Source organism: Ixodes scapularis, unplaced genomic scaffold, assembly GCF_016920785.2.
Source record: "Ixodes scapularis isolate PalLabHiFi unplaced genomic scaffold, ASM1692078v2 PGA_scaffold9__187_contigs__length_104089568, whole genome shotgun sequence".
In the NCBI taxonomy this organism is placed as follows: Eukaryota; Metazoa; Arthropoda; class Arachnida; order Ixodida; family Ixodidae; genus Ixodes; species Ixodes scapularis.
This window is the reverse complement of record NW_024609884.1, coordinates 88,500,782-88,521,898: the sequence shown is the minus strand read 5'-3', so window position 1 is coordinate 88,521,898 and position 21,117 is coordinate 88,500,782. Positions and strand designations below refer to the sequence as shown.

Here is a 21,117-nt window from a genome sequence, read left to right as displayed (position 1 = left end):
TGCAAGAGCTGCGTAAGCGTTCATTTCTAACTCGGGCACAGTCAATATGTTAGTAGTACACACTCTGCTTCAAAGCCCCTCTATGTATAGACGCTTTAAACACGCGCCAAATTACAGCCGCCATTGCTGACCTTCTCTTGTCTTACCGAGATGCCGAGCAACTGAAACGGTAGTTGACGATACTCTAGAAAGGCCGATGCTTTAGAAAAGGACACAGTTGAATCTTGAATCGCAATAACCTGGCCTGCTATGGTAATGATGAAGTGCAATAAACGGAATAAGAGGAAACAAAAACTGAAGGTCAGTTATGGTGGCGTCCATGCGCCAGCTGCTGCAAAGCGTCTATAGAACTTTATCAAGGCGTCTATGTGGGTTGATGTTTTGCTCTGACTGGTTGCATTTTTCTCGCCACCAACACTGAAAGAGATTGCAAAAGAACTGTACACTGGAGCACACATTCTCGTTTACCAATGGCTTTCGAAGGTGACGGCGCCCCATGAAATACTACAGAACACAGGTCCCCCCTCCCATTGCCACCATTAGTACGGTAAAAGTTAAAACTGCCATTTGAGTCACCAGATGGCACTGAAGTCAGGAAAGGGTCTAGCAACGACGACAATAGCCGAACCATAACAATGTCTGGAACTCAGCGCGTGTCCTGTGCCTTGCCGACCCCAACGCATGGCTATGATCGACATTGGCGGCATACACTCTAAAAAAAGCCCGTGAGTTTGCTTTCCCGCAAAACACTCGGAGAGCCATTCACCGCAACTTACGGAGGCAGCTCAGCGAATGACAATGCCGAAACATATGTTTAGGCCAAAAAACGCAGTCTGAGTTGTGACATTAAGCAATGCAAGCGTGACGTTCTGCATTGCTTAATGTCACAACTCAGACTGCGGTTTTCGGTCTAAACATGTGTTTCGGCATTGTCATTCGCTGAGACGCCTCCGTAAGTTGCGGTGGTTGGCTCTCCGAGTGTTGTGCGTGAAAGTAGACGCACAAACATTTTTTTTAGTGTATAATCGGCTCATGATCACCTGGCCCCTTGTTCTGGCTGCCAGTTGAGGGGGTAAACGCTGTTCGTTTTGCTTAATTTTTCCTGCGACTCGATGGGGTGCGGTGAAAAACGAACGGGTGTTTCTCAGGCCATTAACGTCATGGATCCGTTCTAACCGGTATTTGCGCAAAGTACAATAATTGTTGCATCGCCTCTTTAAAGTAGTTTATTTAGAGTCATCGACTGCCTAAGAAACGAAGGGTGTGGCATCTTATGTTCAAACATCTTGTCTCGTGATTGGTTGTTCGGCGTCCTTATCGGCTAATGCCGAAATCTTATTGGCTGGGGAGTGATAATGAGATGCATGGAACTCGCCACCCACATTGACTATGGGAGGAAAATACTTTTTTTTTACAAAACAAGAGAAAAAGTGGTGACTTTGCAAAATATTTGAGTGCCTTCTTCTGGCTCGTGCGTTCACGAAGCCCACTACTAAAGGAAGTAAATCAGGTGGCGCGCTTTTGTCGACTGAACTTGACAGTAATTATTTCTGTAAATGTTCTAGGTAAGGACAGGCTCGTACAGGAGATATTTGTTCGCTTGTTTATTCTATTTTGATACAATTGCCAATGGGGTTGGGACAAAAAGCAAGTACAATCACCTGACTGGGTCCCAACGCCTGTAACAACACTCAACAGCAGGGCACAAATCGAGAAAGAAAAATGATGATAAAAGTCCAGCTCACCAACACAAGAAATAAATTATTACACCCCAGCTAAAGACTCTTCAGCTTACAAATAAGACTAAAAAAATCACACTGATTAATAACACAACTCACTAGGTATGTACGTACACCCACCGACAATATGAAGGTGAACGCCAGACCGTCTACCGCTCCGTGCTATCAGTGCCATGATGTGGCTGCCACGGCAGCCGCGTCATGGCGCCGATAGCACGGAGAGGTCGACGGCCCGGCGTTCACCTTCATATCGCACACGACTGTACACTAGCAGCATTAAATATTCCCTTATGTATTTTTTTAAATGGATCATGAAACTGATTTCCTGGGCCATCTCATACACGGAATAATGTTTGTTTAGGATATCTGTAATCTGGTAGGATAATTTTTGTGTATCATAATTCGTTCTCATTTTTGGTTTTGGAAACTGCTGGTGCCTCCGGTTGTAATTTGTTTGCTTGGGTAGGTACGTCTCGTGAAAGATGTCAGGATCAGTGTTAATTTGAGTAGGAATTGAAATCGCCGCCTTTAGGCAAAAAAGCTTATCTACCGTAAGTATTTTTTGTTTATTAAACTATAGGAAGTCGATTGAAACATGATTGTAAACGTGAGACTGGGGCAGAAAAGAGAACACAACAGAAGGTAGTAAAAGAGGAGGCAACGTCTCAAACTCAGCTGCAAAGTTTATTTCGAACCCACTTTATATACCCCATCTCCAACGCCGTCTCTGACGGCGTTGGAGATGGGGTATATAAAGAGGACAATGACACTTGGGTAAACCTTCTCTTATTTCCATTGACCTCGGCTGTGGGACACTCACACAAAGGGTCACATTCTAGCATAACCACCGCCACCCGGCGAACGTAGGTGAAAGCACTAATGAACACAAAGAAAGGGTTTGACCTTCAAAGGTGCGTTTCCTCTAACAAATCACTTAGTCCAAAGAAACAATACTATACACTGCTAACAGCCGGAACTGAGGCCATCTCCAAAAATGAGAACGACATTGCCCTCCTACCACGAACCACAAATGGATAACACTGCGACTTTCTCGAACAAGTCCAAGGATACACATATAAACACCGCTAATCAAAAAAAAAAAAAAAAAAAAAGAAAAAAAGAAAAATAACTTTACAAGCGTAGAAATTGTTTACATTCGTTCCCAAACTGCAACGACGCCTGACTTATACAGTTGCCAGACGTTTTTATACGAATCGTTTCTTGAACTACACGTTTCATATCATTACGTTCTTTTTGAATCACTTCCGTTTCAGACCAGTTGGCTTTACAATTATTACACTCTAGAAGGTGCCTGGCTAACTCGGAATTGGACGCGTTGTTTTTCACATTCCGTTTGTGTTCCGTCAGTCTATCATTTAGACATCTCGACGTCTGACCTACGTATTTAAATCCACACTCCAAAGGAATCTCATAAACCACAGAATTCTCACACGGTACCGACTTCTCGCGATGTGCCTTCTGGGGAACTTCCTGTTTCGATTCAAAAGGTGTAAGCTTGCATAACTTAAAATCGGATGTGAACACTGTTTCTACGCCAAACTTTTTCGCCGACGCTTTTATGTTATGGGAAATATCGTGAAAATACTGTATAGCAACTCGTCGGTTCCTCACAGTTGGTTCATTCCGCTTGTCTCTGATTTGAATAGAAAGTTGCCGTTTTAGTAAAGTTTCCTCATACCCCGCGTCCTCCACTCTACCCCATTGTCTTTTTAAAGCTTGACTCATGAAATGGGTACATGACCTTTTTAGCGCATTACCAATTAATGATTTCGCAACTCCCGCCTTAATAATTTTAGAGTGACAACTTTGTCTCGGAAGCACCGGTTTAGCCATCTTCTTACCATATTCCCAACATAAGCCATTTTTTACCTGAATGCGCAAGTCCAAAAACTGCAACATGTTCTCCTCCAGTTTTCAAACTGTGAAATGCAACTCCGGGGCCGTTGACCTAATAAGCTTTTCAAGATACTCCGATTTTCCTTCTTCAAACGTGCAGACAAAAATATCAACTTCATATCTTCTGATGATTGAAACCGGGGCAAATTATCAATTAGCGAAACTGCGTGTTTTTGTAATGTAAGTAATTGCTTAATATGATTTCCTGTGGTTGTCCTTGTTGCAGTAATTGAACGTCAAAGACTTACGGTATGAAAACTAAATAAATTTACTATTTACATGGCGAAGTTAATCTACGGGTGTTGGTCATCGCAGTCGTTCCGTACATCTTCTTCTTCGATCTGTCCCCCGCCCAACTGTCCTCTCGTCTTCCTCGTTTTCGTCAACCGCATATTTACACGAGCACTGTACGGCTGTTTCCCGTGAGTAGGACTGTAGGAGGTGTCAAAATTACAATTTACAACACACTGCCCCCAAATGAGCGTTATTAGATCGCTCATCCAATATAAAGCTCTAGGGGATATAAAAGTTGAACGGGTCTTTTCAACACTTGTCCACCTGGCAAGTTCACAGCGCATGATCGCACTATACCATCCCGGCCGTAGAATACCTGCCCAATTCGTCCAGTCCGCCACAGGTGTCTGGGAGTTTTGTTCTCCTCAACTAGAACCAGGTCTCCTTCTTGAACTTGGCTGTTTCGGCGACAAGTTGTTTCGTGTGCTGATCGCAGCTGGAGCAAGTATTCTTTTCGCCACCGCTGCCAAAAGTGGTCTAGCAGTTGTTGATGCCTTCTCCAACGCCGGGTGACATTTTCTCTCGTAGTGGCTTGTAGTTTCTCAGCACCCGCAGTTGGAAGAGCTGTCAGTCGCTTTCCAGTCAGAAAATGCGCCGGGGTCAACGCTTCGGGCTCGTCGGGAGAGGCATGCAGGAATGAGAGGGGCCGTGAGTTAACGACTGCCTCAATCTCATGGAGTATAGTGGTAAGTTCTTCAAAACTGCAGCAATTTCTTCCAAGAACTTTCCGAAGGCTTGTTTTGACAGTGCGTACCATGCGTTCCCAAAAACCCCCCCACCAGGCAGCTCGGTCAACAATGAACTTCCGATGTATTCGTTGTTCGGTGTAGTGTTCTTGCACTCTTTTGTCTTTCAGCACGTTCCATAAGTCGCGGACGTCTTTTGAGGCTCTCTTGAAAGTCAAGGCGTTGTCGCTGTATACTACTCTAGGCGTCCCTCTCCTTGCTGTAAATCTCTGGAAGGCCATGAGAAATGCTGGAGTTGCGAGGCTTGTAACTAGTTCCAGGTGGACAGCACGAGTAACTGCACAAGTAAATAGTGCTATATATGCTTTTTTCTCGGAGTGTCCGGATCTGACTATCAAAGGTCCGGCAAAGTCCACTCCTACTACTTCGAATGGGTTCGCCTCAATTACGCGGTCTTTTGGAAGTGGTGCGGTCGGTGCTGATGCTCTTTTGACTCTTGACCTCGCACAGGCGTTGCATCGGTTTATAACCCTCTTGACGGTTTGTGGTGCCCTTGGCACCCAATAAAGTTCACGTAACTGTGTCACAGTGTCTTGAAGTCCTCCATGTAGTGTACGCCTATGCATGTCGTTAATCAGCAGTTCAGTGAAACGATGTTCAGGTGGCAGTAGTAATGGGTGCTTGATCTCCACTGCTTGGTTCATATTTTGTAGCCGTCCGCCAACTCTCATGAGCCGGTGTGCGTCGAGGTAGGGGTTGAGAGCGATGATGCTGGATTTCTCGGTTAGTCTCCCTCCCTCCAGCAGTTCGTTGAGCTCTTTGGGGTAAGCCTCCTCTTGCGTTCGCCTGACCCAATGCAGTTCTGCCCTTTCAATCTCTTCAGTTATTAGAGGACCTTTGGTGCGATTTTGAGGCGTTCTACAGTTATTAACGAACCTCATTATCCATGCAGTGACTCGTAGTAGTCGTCCTATTCTGCTGTATTGTTCCAGCTTCAAAAGAGGTGTCGTTACATTGGTTTGTATCTGAAGCACTTGATGTTTACTTTTTCGTTCCTCTTCTTCTACTTTCGTCGGAATATTTTCGCTTGTAATGACACCTGGCCAGGTGTCTCTATCTTCAGAGAGCCACCTAGGGCCGTTCCACCAGAGTTGACTCTTTCGTAATTTGTCTATTGATATTCCTCGTGTCATCAAGTCCGCAGGGTTGTCAAGTCCAGGGCAGTGGTTCCAACTGGCCGGTTCCCCACCAGATTGAATTTCGGTAACCCTATTAGACACGAAAGGTTTCCATTTCACTGCTGAACCCTTGATCCAGCGAAGAGCAATAGCACTGTCTGTCCAGAAGAATATTTCCTGGAGGTCCATCATCTTCTTCAGGTAGTTGCCTATTCGGTTCCCAATCACTGCCGCCATAAGCTCCAGGCGCGGAAGTGTCAAGCGTTTTATAGGCGCTACCCTAGTCTTAGAGAATACCAGACTGACATCTGTCTTCCCATTCATTTCTTTCACCCTCAGGTAGGCACATGTTCCATAAGCGAGGGGACTGGCATCACAGAAGACATGCAGTTGTAGAGACGTCTTGTGCTCTTCTTGTGCGCTCATGACACACCGGTTGGTCGCAATATCTTCTATCTGTGAAACCTCTTTGCACCATTGTTGCCAGTCTCCTGAGAGCTCTTCAGGAAGCTCTTCGTCCCAGTTAAGTCCGCGTTCCCACAATCGCTGAAACAAAACCTTTACCCTTATTACAAACGGGGAAATACGCCCAAGAGGGTCGAAGACCCTCGCTGCAGCACGTAGTACACAACGCTTCGTTGTGGTGTTGCTGTTGATGAAGTTGAGTACATTCTTGACTGGAATCATCAAAGTGTCGTTATCCCTTCTCCATCGCAGTCCAAGAATTCCTCTGGGCTCTGAAAACGTTGACGTGTTATGACCATCGTTAAGCATATCCTGAAGATGTCTTGCGTTGGTTGCCCATTTTCGCGGTGTCATGCCTGCAGATTTCAAAATCTCATTGGCTTGCTTATGTAAATCCGCAGCCTCTTCGATTGTTTTCGTACCCAAGAACAAGTCATCTACATAGAATGACTTTTGAAGAAGTCTTTCAGTATCCTTCATATCTCCTGTCACACTTTGAAAATGATGTTTCAGAGTAGCCGATAGAAGGAATGGGCTTGCCGATGTTCCAAATGGCACGCGTGTCATTCTCCATTCTTCAGTTGGTGGCTCTTTGTTTGACGTTTCATACTTAGTGTCAAACCACAGAAAACGGAGTGCGTCACGATCCTCTGGTCTCACGCTCACTTGAAGAAAGACCTTTTCTATGTCTGCTGTGAGAGCAATAGGATATGTTCGAAAGCGTATTAGGACCTCGACTAGATCCGCGTTCATGTTGGGCCCCTTCTCTAGATGATCGTTCAGTGAAGCAGCTTCATTTGCATGGGACGACGCGTCGAACACAACTCGCAGTTTTGTAGTTTCGGAGTCCATTCGGATCACTGCTTGGTGAGGCATGTAGTAGGTGCGTGAGTTTGTGCATGGTAACTCTGAGGGAACCTTCTCCGCATGTCCATCATTAAGGTAGTTAAGCATAGCGTTGCTATATTCTATGGAAAGGGACTCGTTGCGTGATAGCCTCTTCTGCAATCCCTTGAGTCGTTTCATAGCTGTAGCTCGGTTATCGTTTAGCTCCCCTGCGTTAGGTTTCTATGGCAAGCACACCTCATACCGTCCATTCACTTTTGCAATAGTTCGTTTGAAGTCGTTCCACACCTCGTTTTGTTCTTCACCTGAGCTACACGCGTTGTCTGTTATTCCTATGCTTTCGATATCCCAAAAGCTGCGTAAGGTCGCATCATCTACGACTTCGATGGTTCCGATCTTTAGTATACACACCATCGTGTTGGCGCGACCAGTAAGCGAGCACTGCAGCGTTACGGGTCCTTGAAATGTCCACCCAAATTTAGTGTCTAAAGCCATCAGGCTGCAGTTGCTTTCACAACGTTGCGCCCGCTCACTGGCGACTTTCCAGATTTGGTCCGACCCAATGAGCAGGCTGATGCCTGGTTCAGTAGGAACGCCGGGAAAGAGAAGTTTGTCAGCGATGCAGCCTCCGTCTTCTTCAATGCTGCGGACAAACTCATGGTTTACAAGTATCTGAACAATGTCCTCGCATATAAATGGGATTTCTACCGCTTCAACGCTGCATTCTTCGTTGTTGTACTGACTACGCAGCTTCACTTCAACAAGCCTTCGTTTTTTCGGCAGTGAAGTGGAACTTCCAAAGGTGTTCAAGCGTAGTCTGGTCTCTCCTAGCACCTTAAGATTCAACTTGCGAGAAACGTCTTCTCGTATAAACGTTCGCTGACTTCCACCGTCTAAGATGGCACGTGCGTAGACAGTATTCCCATCCTCGACCACCCAGGTTCGAAAGGTCTGAAGTAGGACGTCGTCGTCTATCGAAATCTCGGTGCTAGCAGTGCCAGCGCTTTGAACGCTAGTCGTCATGGTTTGTGTTGCACTCGTGTTCGCTGAAGGCTTTCAGGTCGGATCGCACATGGATGTTGCGTGTCGCCCCGCACAGGAAGTGCAAGACAATTTCCTGTGGCAGTCCTTTGACCTATGCCCTCTTAGGGTGCACCGGAAACACCGCATCTCTCCTGAGAGTTTCTTCTTCTTCTCCATTAGAGAGATGTTACTGGTGCAGTTTTCCGTGCTGTGTCCTGTAGTTTTGCAAAAAATGCACTCCTTCTTGTTATCTTGAGCTTTGGCATGGAGAACCGCAGAAGTCGGAAGATGAGCTCGTTGATGTAGTTGCTCTAGATTTTTTCTTGGTGGACGATCATCTCTGACACCAGATCTTTCTCTACTCTCGATCTCGATTAGCAGATATTCGAGCAACTGCTGCAAATCTCCCTCCGCCCTTCGGCTGTTCAGTTGAACGTCCTCAGTTCGAGGTGTTGGTCTGGCGGACAGCTCAGCAGGTCTGGAAGTACCTGAGATTGACCCCAGTTCTTCTGCGTGTAATGTGGGTGGAGATGAATGTGCAGCCACGTCTCCCTCATACGGATGGAGGGTCTTCCTTTCAGAATGGCCAGCACGTCGGTAGAAATCCACCACTATTTCAGATGGAAGAGCCTTGATGACAATGTCCATCAGCATGGTCGAGTAGCTGTCTGAGCTGACACCAAGTCCATGAAGACCGCGGATGTGGGTTTGCACCTGATCGTAAAGTCTCCTTAAACCCTTGGTGTCGTTTGAGTAGGTGACACTCGGAAGCGTTCGAAGCTTTGTAAGGTGGTCTTGCTGGATTCGCCTGTAGTCTCCAAACTGTCTAGTTAAGATTTCAATTGCGTCGTTGTAGCACGCATCCGTCACTTGGAGACCATCGATAGATGCCTTGGCGGGTCCACTAACCAGCGTCCTTAAGTATTGAAACTTCTCGCCGCTTGACAGCTCTCCGTTTTCGTGAATGGCACGCTTGAATTGTTGCCAGAATGGCTGCCACACAGCAAGCTCGCCCTTAAAGGATTGCAGCTGCAACTTCGGTAGTTTAATACCGCTCCGTCTTCGTTCTTCGCTTCGCGCGGCAATTGCCGATGTTGATGGTCGCGCTGGTTCACCAGAACGTAGTTGCACTGCTCGACTTTGAAGCATGCTCAAGGTTTGGGTCGTTTCTTCCTCGTACTCAATTACCGACTGGTATTCGTTCTCGAGATCTCCATCAGCAATGAAGGGCTCGAGCTCGGTGTTCAGCTTCTTGAGTTCTTCATAATTTACCTCAAGCTTTCTTGCTATGGCCTCGATTTGAATTACATCCGCAGCGTTGAGAATTGCGGTGGCCTCTCTGACAATTCGGGTATTTTGTGCTCTGCGAGCAGTCCTTTTCGTTCGCACCCTTTCCATGTTTGAATAAATCGAGAGGTTGGTAAGCTTCGGGTAATAGGGTTGCTTACTTGTTTCGATGTCGATCCAAATTTCGTTCGAGGTTAGTCCATGGCGTTCACTCGTTTGCTGCTCAGCAACTGACTTCGTTTCGCTGAGGGTCGTTCCTGGCTTGAAGTCCCGGGTTTCGGCACCATTCAGTTGTTGCAGTAATTGAACGTCAAAGACTTACGGTATGAAAACTAAATAAATTTACTATTTACATGGCGAAGTTAATCGACGGGTGTTGGTCATCGCAGTCGTTCCGTACATCTTCTTCTTCGATCTGTCCCCCGCCCAACTGTCCTCTCGTCTTCCTCGTTTTCGTCAACCGCATATTTACACGAGCACTGTACGGCTGTTTCCCGTGAGTAGGACTGTAGGAGGTGTCAAAATTACAATTTACAACAGTCCTCCACACCAATAAACAGTAATAAAGCCCCGAGTGAGTCATAGAAGTATAGGTTTGTCGTTTTAACCAGTTTGGAAGAAGTTTTCTGCACCTAAAAAGTAAGCCGATGGGTCTAGAAATGTCTTTTCGGAGATCTTTTACTTGGGCAGTCAAATACAAACTTTCGTGGAAACGAACACCAAGAAATTTATAAGATTCCACGCGTTCAATAATCAAGTTTTGAAAGGATATATTAATTGTGTTAGTAATTTTGTTTGTTTTTAGCTCTGAAAATGATATACTTAGTTTTCCACGTATTTAGTTCTAACTGATTGGTAACTAACCACAAGTGAAGTTGGTCCAACCATGTGTTTGTCTGTGTTTCTAAGGTACCATTAGCAATTACCGGTGAAAAATACATTCGTGTCACCTGCGTATGAAGGTATGTCAGGAGTTTCTGGGGTGTTTATAGTGCCGTTAACGTAAAGAAGGAAAAGTAGAGGCCCGAGAATCGACCCCTGCTGTACACCGTACTGCATTTTTACTAGAGAAGAGCGCGCATCATTGAGGACCGTATACTGAAGACGAGATGTTAAGTAGCTGCAAATCAGGCTAAGTGCATTACCTCTTATTCCATGAAGCGGTAGTTTTCGGAGTAGGATGTCGTGTTTTATGGAGTCAAATGCTTTTTTGAAATCTATAAATACACCTAGTGTATAACATTGGTTTTCGATGTTGTCTAGGATTTTATTTTTTATATTTAGCAATGCCATCTCCGTTTATTTACCTTTCTGGAATCCATACTGGTTGCTTGTAATAATGTTATGTTTAACACAGAATTCACCTAAACGTTTGTAAATAACGCGTTCGACTATTTTTGAGAAAACCGGTAGTACCGAGATTGGTCTATAGTTACTCATGTTATTCTTAGGACCGCCTTTATGAATTACACATACTTTTGCTATTTTCAATTTTTCTGGAAAGGTACAAGTGCTTAAAATAGTGTTACAGATGTGGACAAGGGGTGAACAGATTAAAGAGGAAATTTCTTTTATTGGCTTAGAACACAACCCATCTTCACCGCAGGCGGCACCGTTGCCTAAGGATTTAATAATCGTGTTTACTTCTATTTCACTACAGGGTGCTAGACAAATTGAGTTATCCAAAGGTAATGTAACATAAGATTCGCACCTAGGCCTACTCGTGGTAGGTAACATTAAAGAACTCGATACTAAAAAATGAGAGTTAAATTAGTTTGCAAGAGATTGGCCAGAGTAGGTCGTCTGCTCGATTGTAAGTTGTTTTAAGGCGACAGCACGGTGTTTAGAAGTAAGTTCATTTACAGCCTGCCATACTTTCCTTGAATTATCATATATCGAACTAAACTTATTTTTGTAGTAGTGAGCTTTCGCTTTTTTTAATATTCGATTTGAGTTTGTTTCTCACCTTCTTGAATTCTTGTAGTGTAGTATACCAGTATCTCTTGTTGTAACGAACTTTTCGTACAATTTATTATGTTGCCATATGTGTTTATGTAACGTACATGAAATCCATGGTTTTCTTGATCTTTACAGTTCTCATATTCTTGCCACGGAAATGCCTGTTCATAACACCTCTGTATAAAACCTAGAAATGTATTGCTTATTGGAGTCTGTTTCGGTTACTACAGATTCCCAGTTTACATCCGCTACCAAAAAATAGAAGAGCCGAATCAAGCTATTATCAATTTTCCTAAATAGCACAAGAGCGTTATTATCACAATTACTCTTTAAATTTGGTGGGCCAACAATAAAGCTGAATATTGGTAAGTGGCCACTTAGATTACGATACAAGACACCAGCAGCCTTCTTATGACAGTTTGTAATACATAGATCAATTAGGCGTTCCCGTTTCTGACGTTATTCGAGTTTGAAATAGAATTGTATTATAACATTCGCATGTCTGAACAATATCAAGTAATTAAAAAAAAAACACTCACAGGTGAGGTCAGGTCGATATTGAAGTCGTTTATTAAGACTAAGGAGAGGTTAAATTAAGTAGCATAGCGCATTTAACCACCTCTCCATACATGATGTTAATACCGTGTAGTTAGATATGTGTATTTATTTCAGAATTGAAGCACTTTCACAAGTCTTGCGGAGCCCCAGTAGCGTAGACAAAGGCCTGTTCAGCACGCAGGTGGGGGCGTCTCCGTAGCTGGCGTAGTTTTCATGGCTATAATGGAATATGAAAATGTGGGCGGTGCAATAATAGGACCATCAGAGTTTATCTTCAATACTTCTGATCTTGAAATTTAAAAATAAAACCTGAGAGTGCAGGAAACTATTTTAGCCGAAATCATATTTTGACTCCAGTCCTAAAATTTAGATTTAATATTTCTTCCAGAATCATGTGATTGCAATTATTCAAACAAATTTTACATGCAATTGCTAAACAACATGTGCTATCGTCTTCTTGTAAAGGTTCCAGTTATAAAAAGAAATGACGGTGTTTTGAAATAAAGCAAAAACCAAAGATGCTTGTTGCTTGCTATACACCAACTCATGTTTACAAACAAACCGGAGCGCCCCTAGCGGATGCCACCGGCGCCGCCCATGCGCGATGGATTGGGGGCCAGAAGCTCGCCGTCGCCCATAAACAAACCACTGAAATGCGATGTTGTCGGAGTCTGTGCGAGTCCCCCAGCCCCCTTTCGCGTTCGAATTGTTGATTCTATGTCTTCCTGGAAATGCCCGACTATTTGAGCGGCCTCAACGAAATTACCGAGGCTCTTTACACCGCAAAACTTTGCGTGAATAATGTGACATGCCGCGATTCATTCCGCGTGGACGCCGCAGAATGGGCGCTAAAGCCCGATTCGCATGATGAGATTTCGATCGCAATTTTCAGTTGCGACGTCGATCGGGGCTGCAAAAGCGTGAACCGTAGCTGAGGGTCGACGTGGATACTGAAAATCACAAGCAGAATCGGATCAAGTGAATCGGGCATAATAAGTCGGTGACGTCCACTGGTAACAATGATCAACATTTCCTTATATCTACTGTTTACATCGAGCCTGCTTACCAACCTTCAAACTTAAGTCTTTTGAGGCCTGCACTTACTTCTTATCGCAAGTACCCGGCCAACATTTGGCCAACGGGCCGGTGTCGTCTAAAAGAGCAGACGACAAGTAGAAACGTTTGAAAGAGCAGACAACAGTTCGAACGATCGGGCGGCCGTTTGAACTTAAAGGGCCCATGAAACCATTTTGGGGTTGGGATAAATCATTTTAGATTGGGATTTTACTAATAGCACATCGTTCAGTGGACCAAAAGAAAAAAGGTAGAAAGTCAAAAGCCTAACTTTCAGTGCGAAAATTTGAAAACAGAGCGGACTATTTCGTACCTCCTCCCCTTCGCAACCTCTCTGCCTTTTCACTGTGATACATCCGCGGTCCCAAAAGCGCGTTATCGGGTCCAAACTGACGTCACACGCAACCGGACCTCACTTACTCCCTTCACCCCTAAGCTTACATTGTGGTGGAAGCTACGCGCTTGCCGGACCAATCAGCCGCCTCCCTTTCATCACCTGACTTCATTCTCTGCAGCCACATTTGCCACGCTCACGTGGCAAGTGTGGCTGGCCCAACGAGCACGTAGCTTCAACAGCACTGTCAGCTTCGGAATGAACGGGGTGGGGAAAGCAAGTTTTGTCTGAATTTTGAGCGACGGGCTAATCTTCTAGGGGGAGAATGGATGTGTCCGGATTACACAAACGAGAGTGCGAGCAAGAGGGGACTCCCCCTTTTCGTCTTCTTTAACTGTTTGGTGGAATGCGCGATTTATGAGCTGAGGAGGAAAGCTAAACAGGAAAAAGTTGGAAAAGCGTTTCATGACCCCTTTAAAGACGCACTGAACGTAGTCCGCAGGTGGTCCGTACAACTTGACGGTTTTCTGGCGTTCATGTTTGAACAAAACAAATAAATGTGCTGACCACTAGTATTCGTGAATTCAACCCAAAGTGCTTCCCGCCCAAGCAATCGTGGTCCGACGGCGTCCGGGTTTTCCCTTTTCACGGCACATATCCACGTTCTTCACGGCACATGAAAACGGACCTTCAAACCTTTCTCAACTCTTTTAGTACAGTCCCAGTCGCGGCTTTTGAAGAGAAGGCAGGTTTTTGTCTGGTTCCTTTCAAAACAACGCGGAAATACACGTCTCACATGGTGACGTAAGCCCACAGCCCCAGACCGGAAGTGCGCCCGACGCGCCACCACCGCGCCGTGACGTAACAGAGATCAGTTCGTGTATAGGATATGGTGGTCGAACTATTGTCATGAATGACAGACGATGAGGAGAAAACGGAATGAACTAAAGATTTAATGGGGGCGAACTTGTGCCAGAAACGAAAAAGAACAACACACGTCGAGAAAGCAGCAGGGAGCGTCGACGGCGACGGGAGCAAGCGACGGTAAGTCGGCGTAACAGCTCGCTATCGCGAGAAAGGATCAGTGAATGAATTGGTAATACGGCTCTCGGGCTCTTTATCTACTATGCTCGTCATATCGAATATCGACCCCAGAATGTTCGGGAAAGAGCTATGGCGAAGCTGGCTAGGCAAGGTCATTCTGGCCTCTTATCCTTACGCTCGGACGCTGGGGGTAAGAGTATGCAAGAATAATTTTTATTGAACGGAGAAGCGTATCTTCTCGATCATGCACGCGGCAATATTATACTTTTTCCAGTTCTGTCATGAATTTTTCGAGTTCTGTCGGGAAAAAGTAATAAGGATATGTTATGCTAAAAAATGTTTATATTATTTTATGCACGTAGCACTTCGACAACCGGAACATTATAGGACATCCAGGTTTCACTTTACTCAACACAATTTTAAGAGGAGGTTTTGTGGTGCGCTTAGTAATGCAGCTTAATATTTTTTTCTTTTATTTGAAATGGTGATAAAAATTTGAAGGTACCGTGCGCGACACACCTAGCACGAACGAGCGCTCGTCCATAATTTTTATTTTGGAACTGAATTAGTGTCGACAACTTGCGGTGTGATGAAATATGTTTCCGTGGACATCAACTTGGCCAATCAAATGAGGAAACGGAGCAAATGGTCCAGGAAGAAATGGTCCCGGAACAAACGGCCCCGGAACTAATGGTCCCAAGTACAAACTAGGAAAAAATGGTCCCAGATAAATATCGCCAATATGACTTCTGCGTTTTCGGATAAATCCGATAAAATCCATTAACACTCGCCGGTGTTGCGACAGGCCTTGGTCAAGGCCACTTGCTTCCTGCACTTTACCTTTCTTTGTTTTCCGGCGAGGTTGAGCAGTTAAAGGCCTTACTACAACGAAATTTCGGCGCTCATTTTTTGGTCTATATGTGTTCAAAGGAGCAGTATCACATCGGACACACCAATATCTTGTTAAAAAAGTCTCGAAAAGGAATTTTAAAACGAATTAAACGATTAGCAAAGAGCACCTGGTGGATGTCGCTAACGCCTCGTTTGTAATGCCCGTCTAGGAACCTTGAGAGGTGGTGACGGTTATTGTGTCGCCTCCGGCCACGGCGAGAGAAGAGGAGAAGGATGAACTCCCCTGTTCACGAGAATCTCTTTTGTGTGACGCAGAAGTCGCTATTGTCCCCCTACAAGATTATAGAAGATTAACCCGTCACTCAAAATTCCTACAAAAGCAGCCGCTTCGGTGGCTAGAACGACTGGGCCATCCTCTCGACGTCAGCCTCGCCGTAGCTTTGCTCGTCCCGAGACGAACTACGTCACGATTGCGTCGGATGTCACGTGCTCTAAGCTGGGCCTTCTCCGAGCGCTTGCCCAGAGTGGGCCGTCTATAACAAAAAATACAGCCACCAGGCTCAAAATACAAACGTGCGATTGTAAGTTACGGTTATTGTTGATCATATTCAACCTATCTTTGAACACGATGGATAAATTTCAAATTTCGTTGAAGTACCCCTTTAATGACGAGCGACATCGCCCGGAACCGTGTTCACCTAGGCGCGACGCTGAGCCGGACCCTTCTTTCTGGCTGCGATTACGTTGGCCGGAAGTGGAGTCTCTCGACGCAGGAACCGGGGGGATTACCGGGCGAAGATTCCGGGTGACGGCGCGCCAGCTGTGCGGGACCTTCGTGAGGGTGTGTTCGGTTCGGATTATCCTCTGACGCTACTTGCGGAGAATCCGGCCAAACCCTTTCCTATGCCACCACGGGAACATCATCAACGCTACGGTCAACTTCTCACGGGCTGAAAGGGGAGCCTTTGTTGTCGCCTCCTCGGCGCGGCTTTCGAGGACGAGAGTGCCTCGGCGCCGGAATGTGAGGCCCGGCCGCCGCTGCAGTGTGTGCGTGTGTGTGTGCGCGCGCTCGGGGATGAGTGGGGGCGGGGCCTGGACATGACGTTTGCTGGCAGCTCGGCCACCATTGCCTGTCAACAGAGATGGCAGTAATGATATTACTGTAGAGGAATTACAGTAATTAAATTACTTTTCGGAGTAATGTTATGAATTACTTCTCTACACCCTAAGAAAAGCCCGTGCGTGTACTTTCCCGCACAGCACTCGGCGAGCCAATAACCGCAAAATAAGGAGGCAGCTCAGCGAATGACGATGCCGAAGCATATGTTTAGACCGAAAAAAGCAGTCTGAGTTGTGACATTAAGCAATGCAAAACGTCACGCTTGCATTGCTGAATGTCACAACTCAGACTGCGTTTTTTGGTCTAAACATATGTTTCGGCATCGTCATTCGCTAAGCTGCCTTTGTAAGTTGCGGTGATTGGCTTTCCGAGTGTTGTGCGGAAAAGTGGACGCGCGGGCTTTTTTAGAGTGTAGGCTAGTAATTTAGTATTGTAATGAATTACTTTCAGGCAGTAATTTCGAGCAAATTACTTATTACTTTTTAAATTACTTTTGTCATAAATTATAAAATTTCTTTGCAAGCTTTAAGAACGAAGAGAAAGAATATTTTGCATGGCGGAATGTTGTGAAAGTGATTCAGAGGAAATAATCGACGGCCACCTCTGCGCAAAGCCTCGTACGAAGAGCTGGCCAGACGCACAAAGCAGGGCTGGAAAGGCGAAGGAGAAAAGCTTGCGTGTTGACATCGCTGGAGGACAACGGCTTACGAACTCCAGGCACGACATATTCACGGCGTCACGTCGTCACGACGATACTATACTTCGTTTATCCCGAAACTGACAGTGCTATGGGCAAGCTAACCATAACCAATCAAACACCTTATTTTAATCACGTGTCCCGTCCCTTTCTCTGAGCGTGGGCATGAACGAGAGCGTGGTTACGTGGCGAACGATAGACGTGTGACTGCTCCGACAAACACGCAGCTTCCACCGTTCATCCCTAAGCTGACAGTGCGTCAGCTTAGGGATGAACGGCTCATAGGCTACAAGGCGACGGGCACATCACCAGTGAGTTAAACATAATTTAAAACCTGAGAGGACGGGACAAACAGATCCCCAGCCTTGTACTTTCGTCAAGCAAGGTCAAACCGTAAGCTTCGATCATTGTGAAAAACAAACGACCGGAATAAATAATTCCAAATGCCTTGTCAAAGCCCCAGAACGTTTCGTGCGTCCCCGAGCAAAGCATGTGCCGCTCGCGGTATGCCTCACTTTCTTCCCTTGGGAAGTTTATTCGGGAATAAGCCTACAAGCAGATATCGCCCCCCGTTTGTTGGGAAAGTACGCAATTCAGGAAGCTCGCGCAATTCCTCAAATGGCGGCGCTTCTGCTCAGCAATTACCCGCGCCCTTTGTGTGACAAAACGCAAAAAACTTGGACTCCTCGGGTGTTTCGGGAAAATGCTCCTTGAAAGGAATGACCGAGAATAGGTCAACTATACTCGTCGACAACTTTTCTTGGCAATGCAGTGGAGGGTACAGGCACGCATTCACTTTCCCATTTTGAGCGCTGAATAAATAAGCAGTGCGCGGGCTTTCCTCCTATCCTTGCATTGCCAAGAAAAGTTATCGCCAAATGTAGTACTCTCGGGAGAATTGAATTAGATTGCGTCCGAGGCGGATTGAAACGTTCCACGTGACGATCGACACCTTGTAAGAACGTGCTGCCGTTGCCCGACTTAACAGACTGACAAGGTCTACAACTTCTGAATCAGGTAGCTGGAACCATATCACCCTTTTAGTAAGAACATTCACCGTTGAATGAAAAGCGAAACCGGTGACTCGACGATCTTTCTGAGTCACATCTAAAGAACCTATTCATCATGTGCAGCAGTTATGTCGTGTGCGCCAGCAAAACCACTGTTCGGTATGGTTCACTTTGAGGCACATAAGGTTGTTGCGGTGCAAACAGGACGATATGAGTTTTGGTACATATAGACCAACCCAGCTCTTTGACGTCACATCACTGCGTTGGCGCTGCTGTCGGCACTGCGCATGCGCAGCGCCTCGCTTCTCCCGGATCTGGTTCCTGCACACGCGCTGTGTGGGCAAACGAAGGCTTGTTTTGTAAGCACTGTTGGTGTATACGGTAACTAAAATGAGCGCGAAGGACCTCCTCGAAGTATTCAAAAGTAATGTCAAAGTAATTTCAAAGTAATTTCATTACTCTTGGAAAGTAATTGTAATGTAATGTCATTACTTTTAGTCCGCGGTAATTTGTAATGTAATTTAATTATATTTTTGCAGTTTTCAGAAAAGTAATGAGTAACGTAATTTAATTACTTTTTGAAAGTAATTTTGCCATCTCTGCCTGTCAACTCCTGGAGCACCGAAGAGCGACCTGATAAAAGGAGCATACTGGAGGTCGCAAGTGTGCTCTCGGGTGATGTGGATACTTTGTATATATGTATTAGACTGAGTTTGGCGCGAGAGACCCTCCCGTCTCGTGATGTTCCTGCCGGGAGTCGGCCTCCGGTTCCGGTCCTGGCCTGGCCTAGCGCCACTGTATATGGCTTCCGCAGGGAGCCAGAGTAGCGCCATTGATTGATGTTCGAGTCTGCCGACACTCCGCTTTCCCTATTGGCTCACGGCGATCACGTGGGCAAACTTTTCCCGTGCTTTCGCAAAAGATTCCAGTCTTCGCAGCGGGAGCATTGTTGTTGTATAGCCAGTCGTTTTTTTTTTTTTTTTTGCAGCATTTCGAGCGGCTGAAAGGGACCCAGATGCCTGGGTGCTGCGCTTTTGGCCGCAGTAACCGGCATGAGGCTGGCAAACAGCTGTTTCGTATCCCGGATGGCGAGAGAAATCGCAAACGACGACTATTGTGGTTTACGCCGATCAGCAGAGAGGGATTCACTCCCACTTCTTGTATACTCGGCTGTTCGAGGTAAGTTATATTATTGCGATAAATCATGCTACAGTTTGAAGAACTGAATGAACACAAACTGCGATGTTCGTAGGTTCATTTTGCCGAGGACCAGCTTTCTGGGCGCCGGAACGACGGCAAACGTAAGCTAGCACGAGATTGCGTGCCTTCGATCTTTGCCCACAAGCCGAAGAAGCTTCCGCGGAGAGCTCCTCTTTCACGAGGAACTGAGAAAGAGGTATGTTGCATGCGTAATATTTGAAACGTGCGCGTCAGTCGACGGCTACTGTACAGGCTTGCCGCTAACTCGCCGTGAAATTCTCTCGTCTGATTACTGTATCATGTTTCCTGCGCGCACATACGATACCGCATTGGTTGTCACGCATTGACTATACGCTTGCTTTATTCTGCATCTGTGACTTCATTAGCGCGTCTTAGCTTGGAGCACATGGAACGAAAGTTCGCGCTGCAGAAGCCAGGGATCCCGTGCACAATCGTGCACCTCTTCTTGTTTCGATCTGGATGAGTATCGTACCGGCACGCTTTCGTGTATTACTACTGTGTGATGCAGGTTACAGACCCCTGGCTAGCAGTCATCCTGCACTGGCTATATTGTTCATCGAATGCGGAGACCCTTCACTTCATTTCAATAACTGGCCAACCCTCTTGCTGTCTAATTACTGAATATGCACACGCACCAATTATCTACGACTTGAAATTGTAGTGTTTATATTGTTAAAAATTTTATGTAATTTCATTTAGTTGCTCATGGAGGCGACGGCAAGTTCCCCAGTCTGCCCGTCAGTGGACTCACGGGTAATTTATTAATTAATGGAAGTTAATTTCACAGAATAAGACTCGGTATTTAGCGATATGCTGCGAGTTGATGGGTAATTGATACAACTAAGGCACACATTAGATATATCTTTTCAGGAGCCTATGGAACTGGTTCAAGAGATGTCGCCAAGCAGCAAGCAGCACTCAATAGCGCTAAGAAGTTTTGTACAATCCGTCCCGTCGAAATTTGGCGTGGACACGATCGTAATTAACGTTATGACCAATGTCAACGATGTTGCGACGTTATTTTTTGCCAGCTTCTCACTTCGGATTGCAAGTAAAATAGAATTATAATCTACCGTAGGAACACCTTAAAATACTGGTAGCGGTAGCAATGTGCTTTGACAATTTGTGCTATCAACACGACCTGCGTTTCAACAATAACCGAATTCGCTCGACAGCACCTAACGATTCTATTAGAAATGAAGAGTAAAAAAACGCGCGAATAGAAAGGATCGTCGACATTCCGAATAAACCCGCCTTTGTACTGACACGGTTTCCTTTGAAAACTGGGGAAACTCCTCGAAAAGTTGGCGGTAGAACCGCAGAACTGCCGCCTACTCTCCGCAGAGCCCGCTGCATCGTGTGCTACCGTAAGGTGATTTGGGCTCAAAACAAGACTTCTTCGCTCGCTCAGACCATAGCAAGTGCTGCAAATGCTTTTAGAGTGCTTACCTATGATAATAAAAATAGTTTTCACACGATGAAAGGCCTAGATATTACAAAACACCCGCTTTCTTCTATACCCGATACGTCCACCATGCAAGAGTTGGAACCACTGACCTCTATTGTAGTAAAATAGAGATCAGTGGTTGGAACCTTTTTGGTGTTCGCCGCTAGTCGCCGAGTGGGGTCGCCACGGTTGGCGTTACTCTGCTCCCTACGGGAGCATATACCGTGGCGCTAGCCTGGCCCTGCCTGGGGAACTCCTCGGTCGCAACACCGGTTAACATTTTACGGTTTCCAATTTATAAGGAAAGCTCCGAATTTGGAGGCTGAGGGTTGCACGAACTCCACCGGTTTTTATATTTTTCTGGGA

The 21,117-nt window shown here is 45.8% G+C and overlaps 2 protein-coding genes across 2 annotated transcripts in view; both read right to left on the bottom strand.

Moving 5' to 3' along the window:
• Positions 1–8,181: 8,181 nt before the first annotated feature.
• Positions 8,182–9,546, bottom strand: LOC120836440. The gene has a single exon (XM_040205312.1). The coding sequence runs from the start codon at positions 9,544–9,546 to the stop codon at positions 8,182–8,184; it is 1,365 nt and encodes a 454-aa protein (XP_040061246.1).
• A 2,576-nt stretch (positions 9,547–12,122) lies between these two features.
• The window catches only part of LOC115328046 (BPTI/Kunitz domain-containing protein 5-like), a 55,660-nt gene continuing 46,665 nt past the window's right edge, over positions 12,123–21,117 (bottom strand). Inside the window, exon 5 of the mRNA XM_029989128.2 lies at positions 12,123–12,169. Within this exon, the coding sequence (XP_029844988.2) occupies positions 12,123–12,169 (47 nt within the window). The remainder of the gene's footprint in view (positions 12,170–21,117) is intronic.

What these genes read in the sequence shown, in the direction of transcription:
- LOC120836440 (XM_040205312.1), bottom strand. Translation starts at nt 9,546, where the DNA reads ATGGAAAGGGTGCGAACGAAAAGGACTGCTCGCAGAGCACAAAATACC.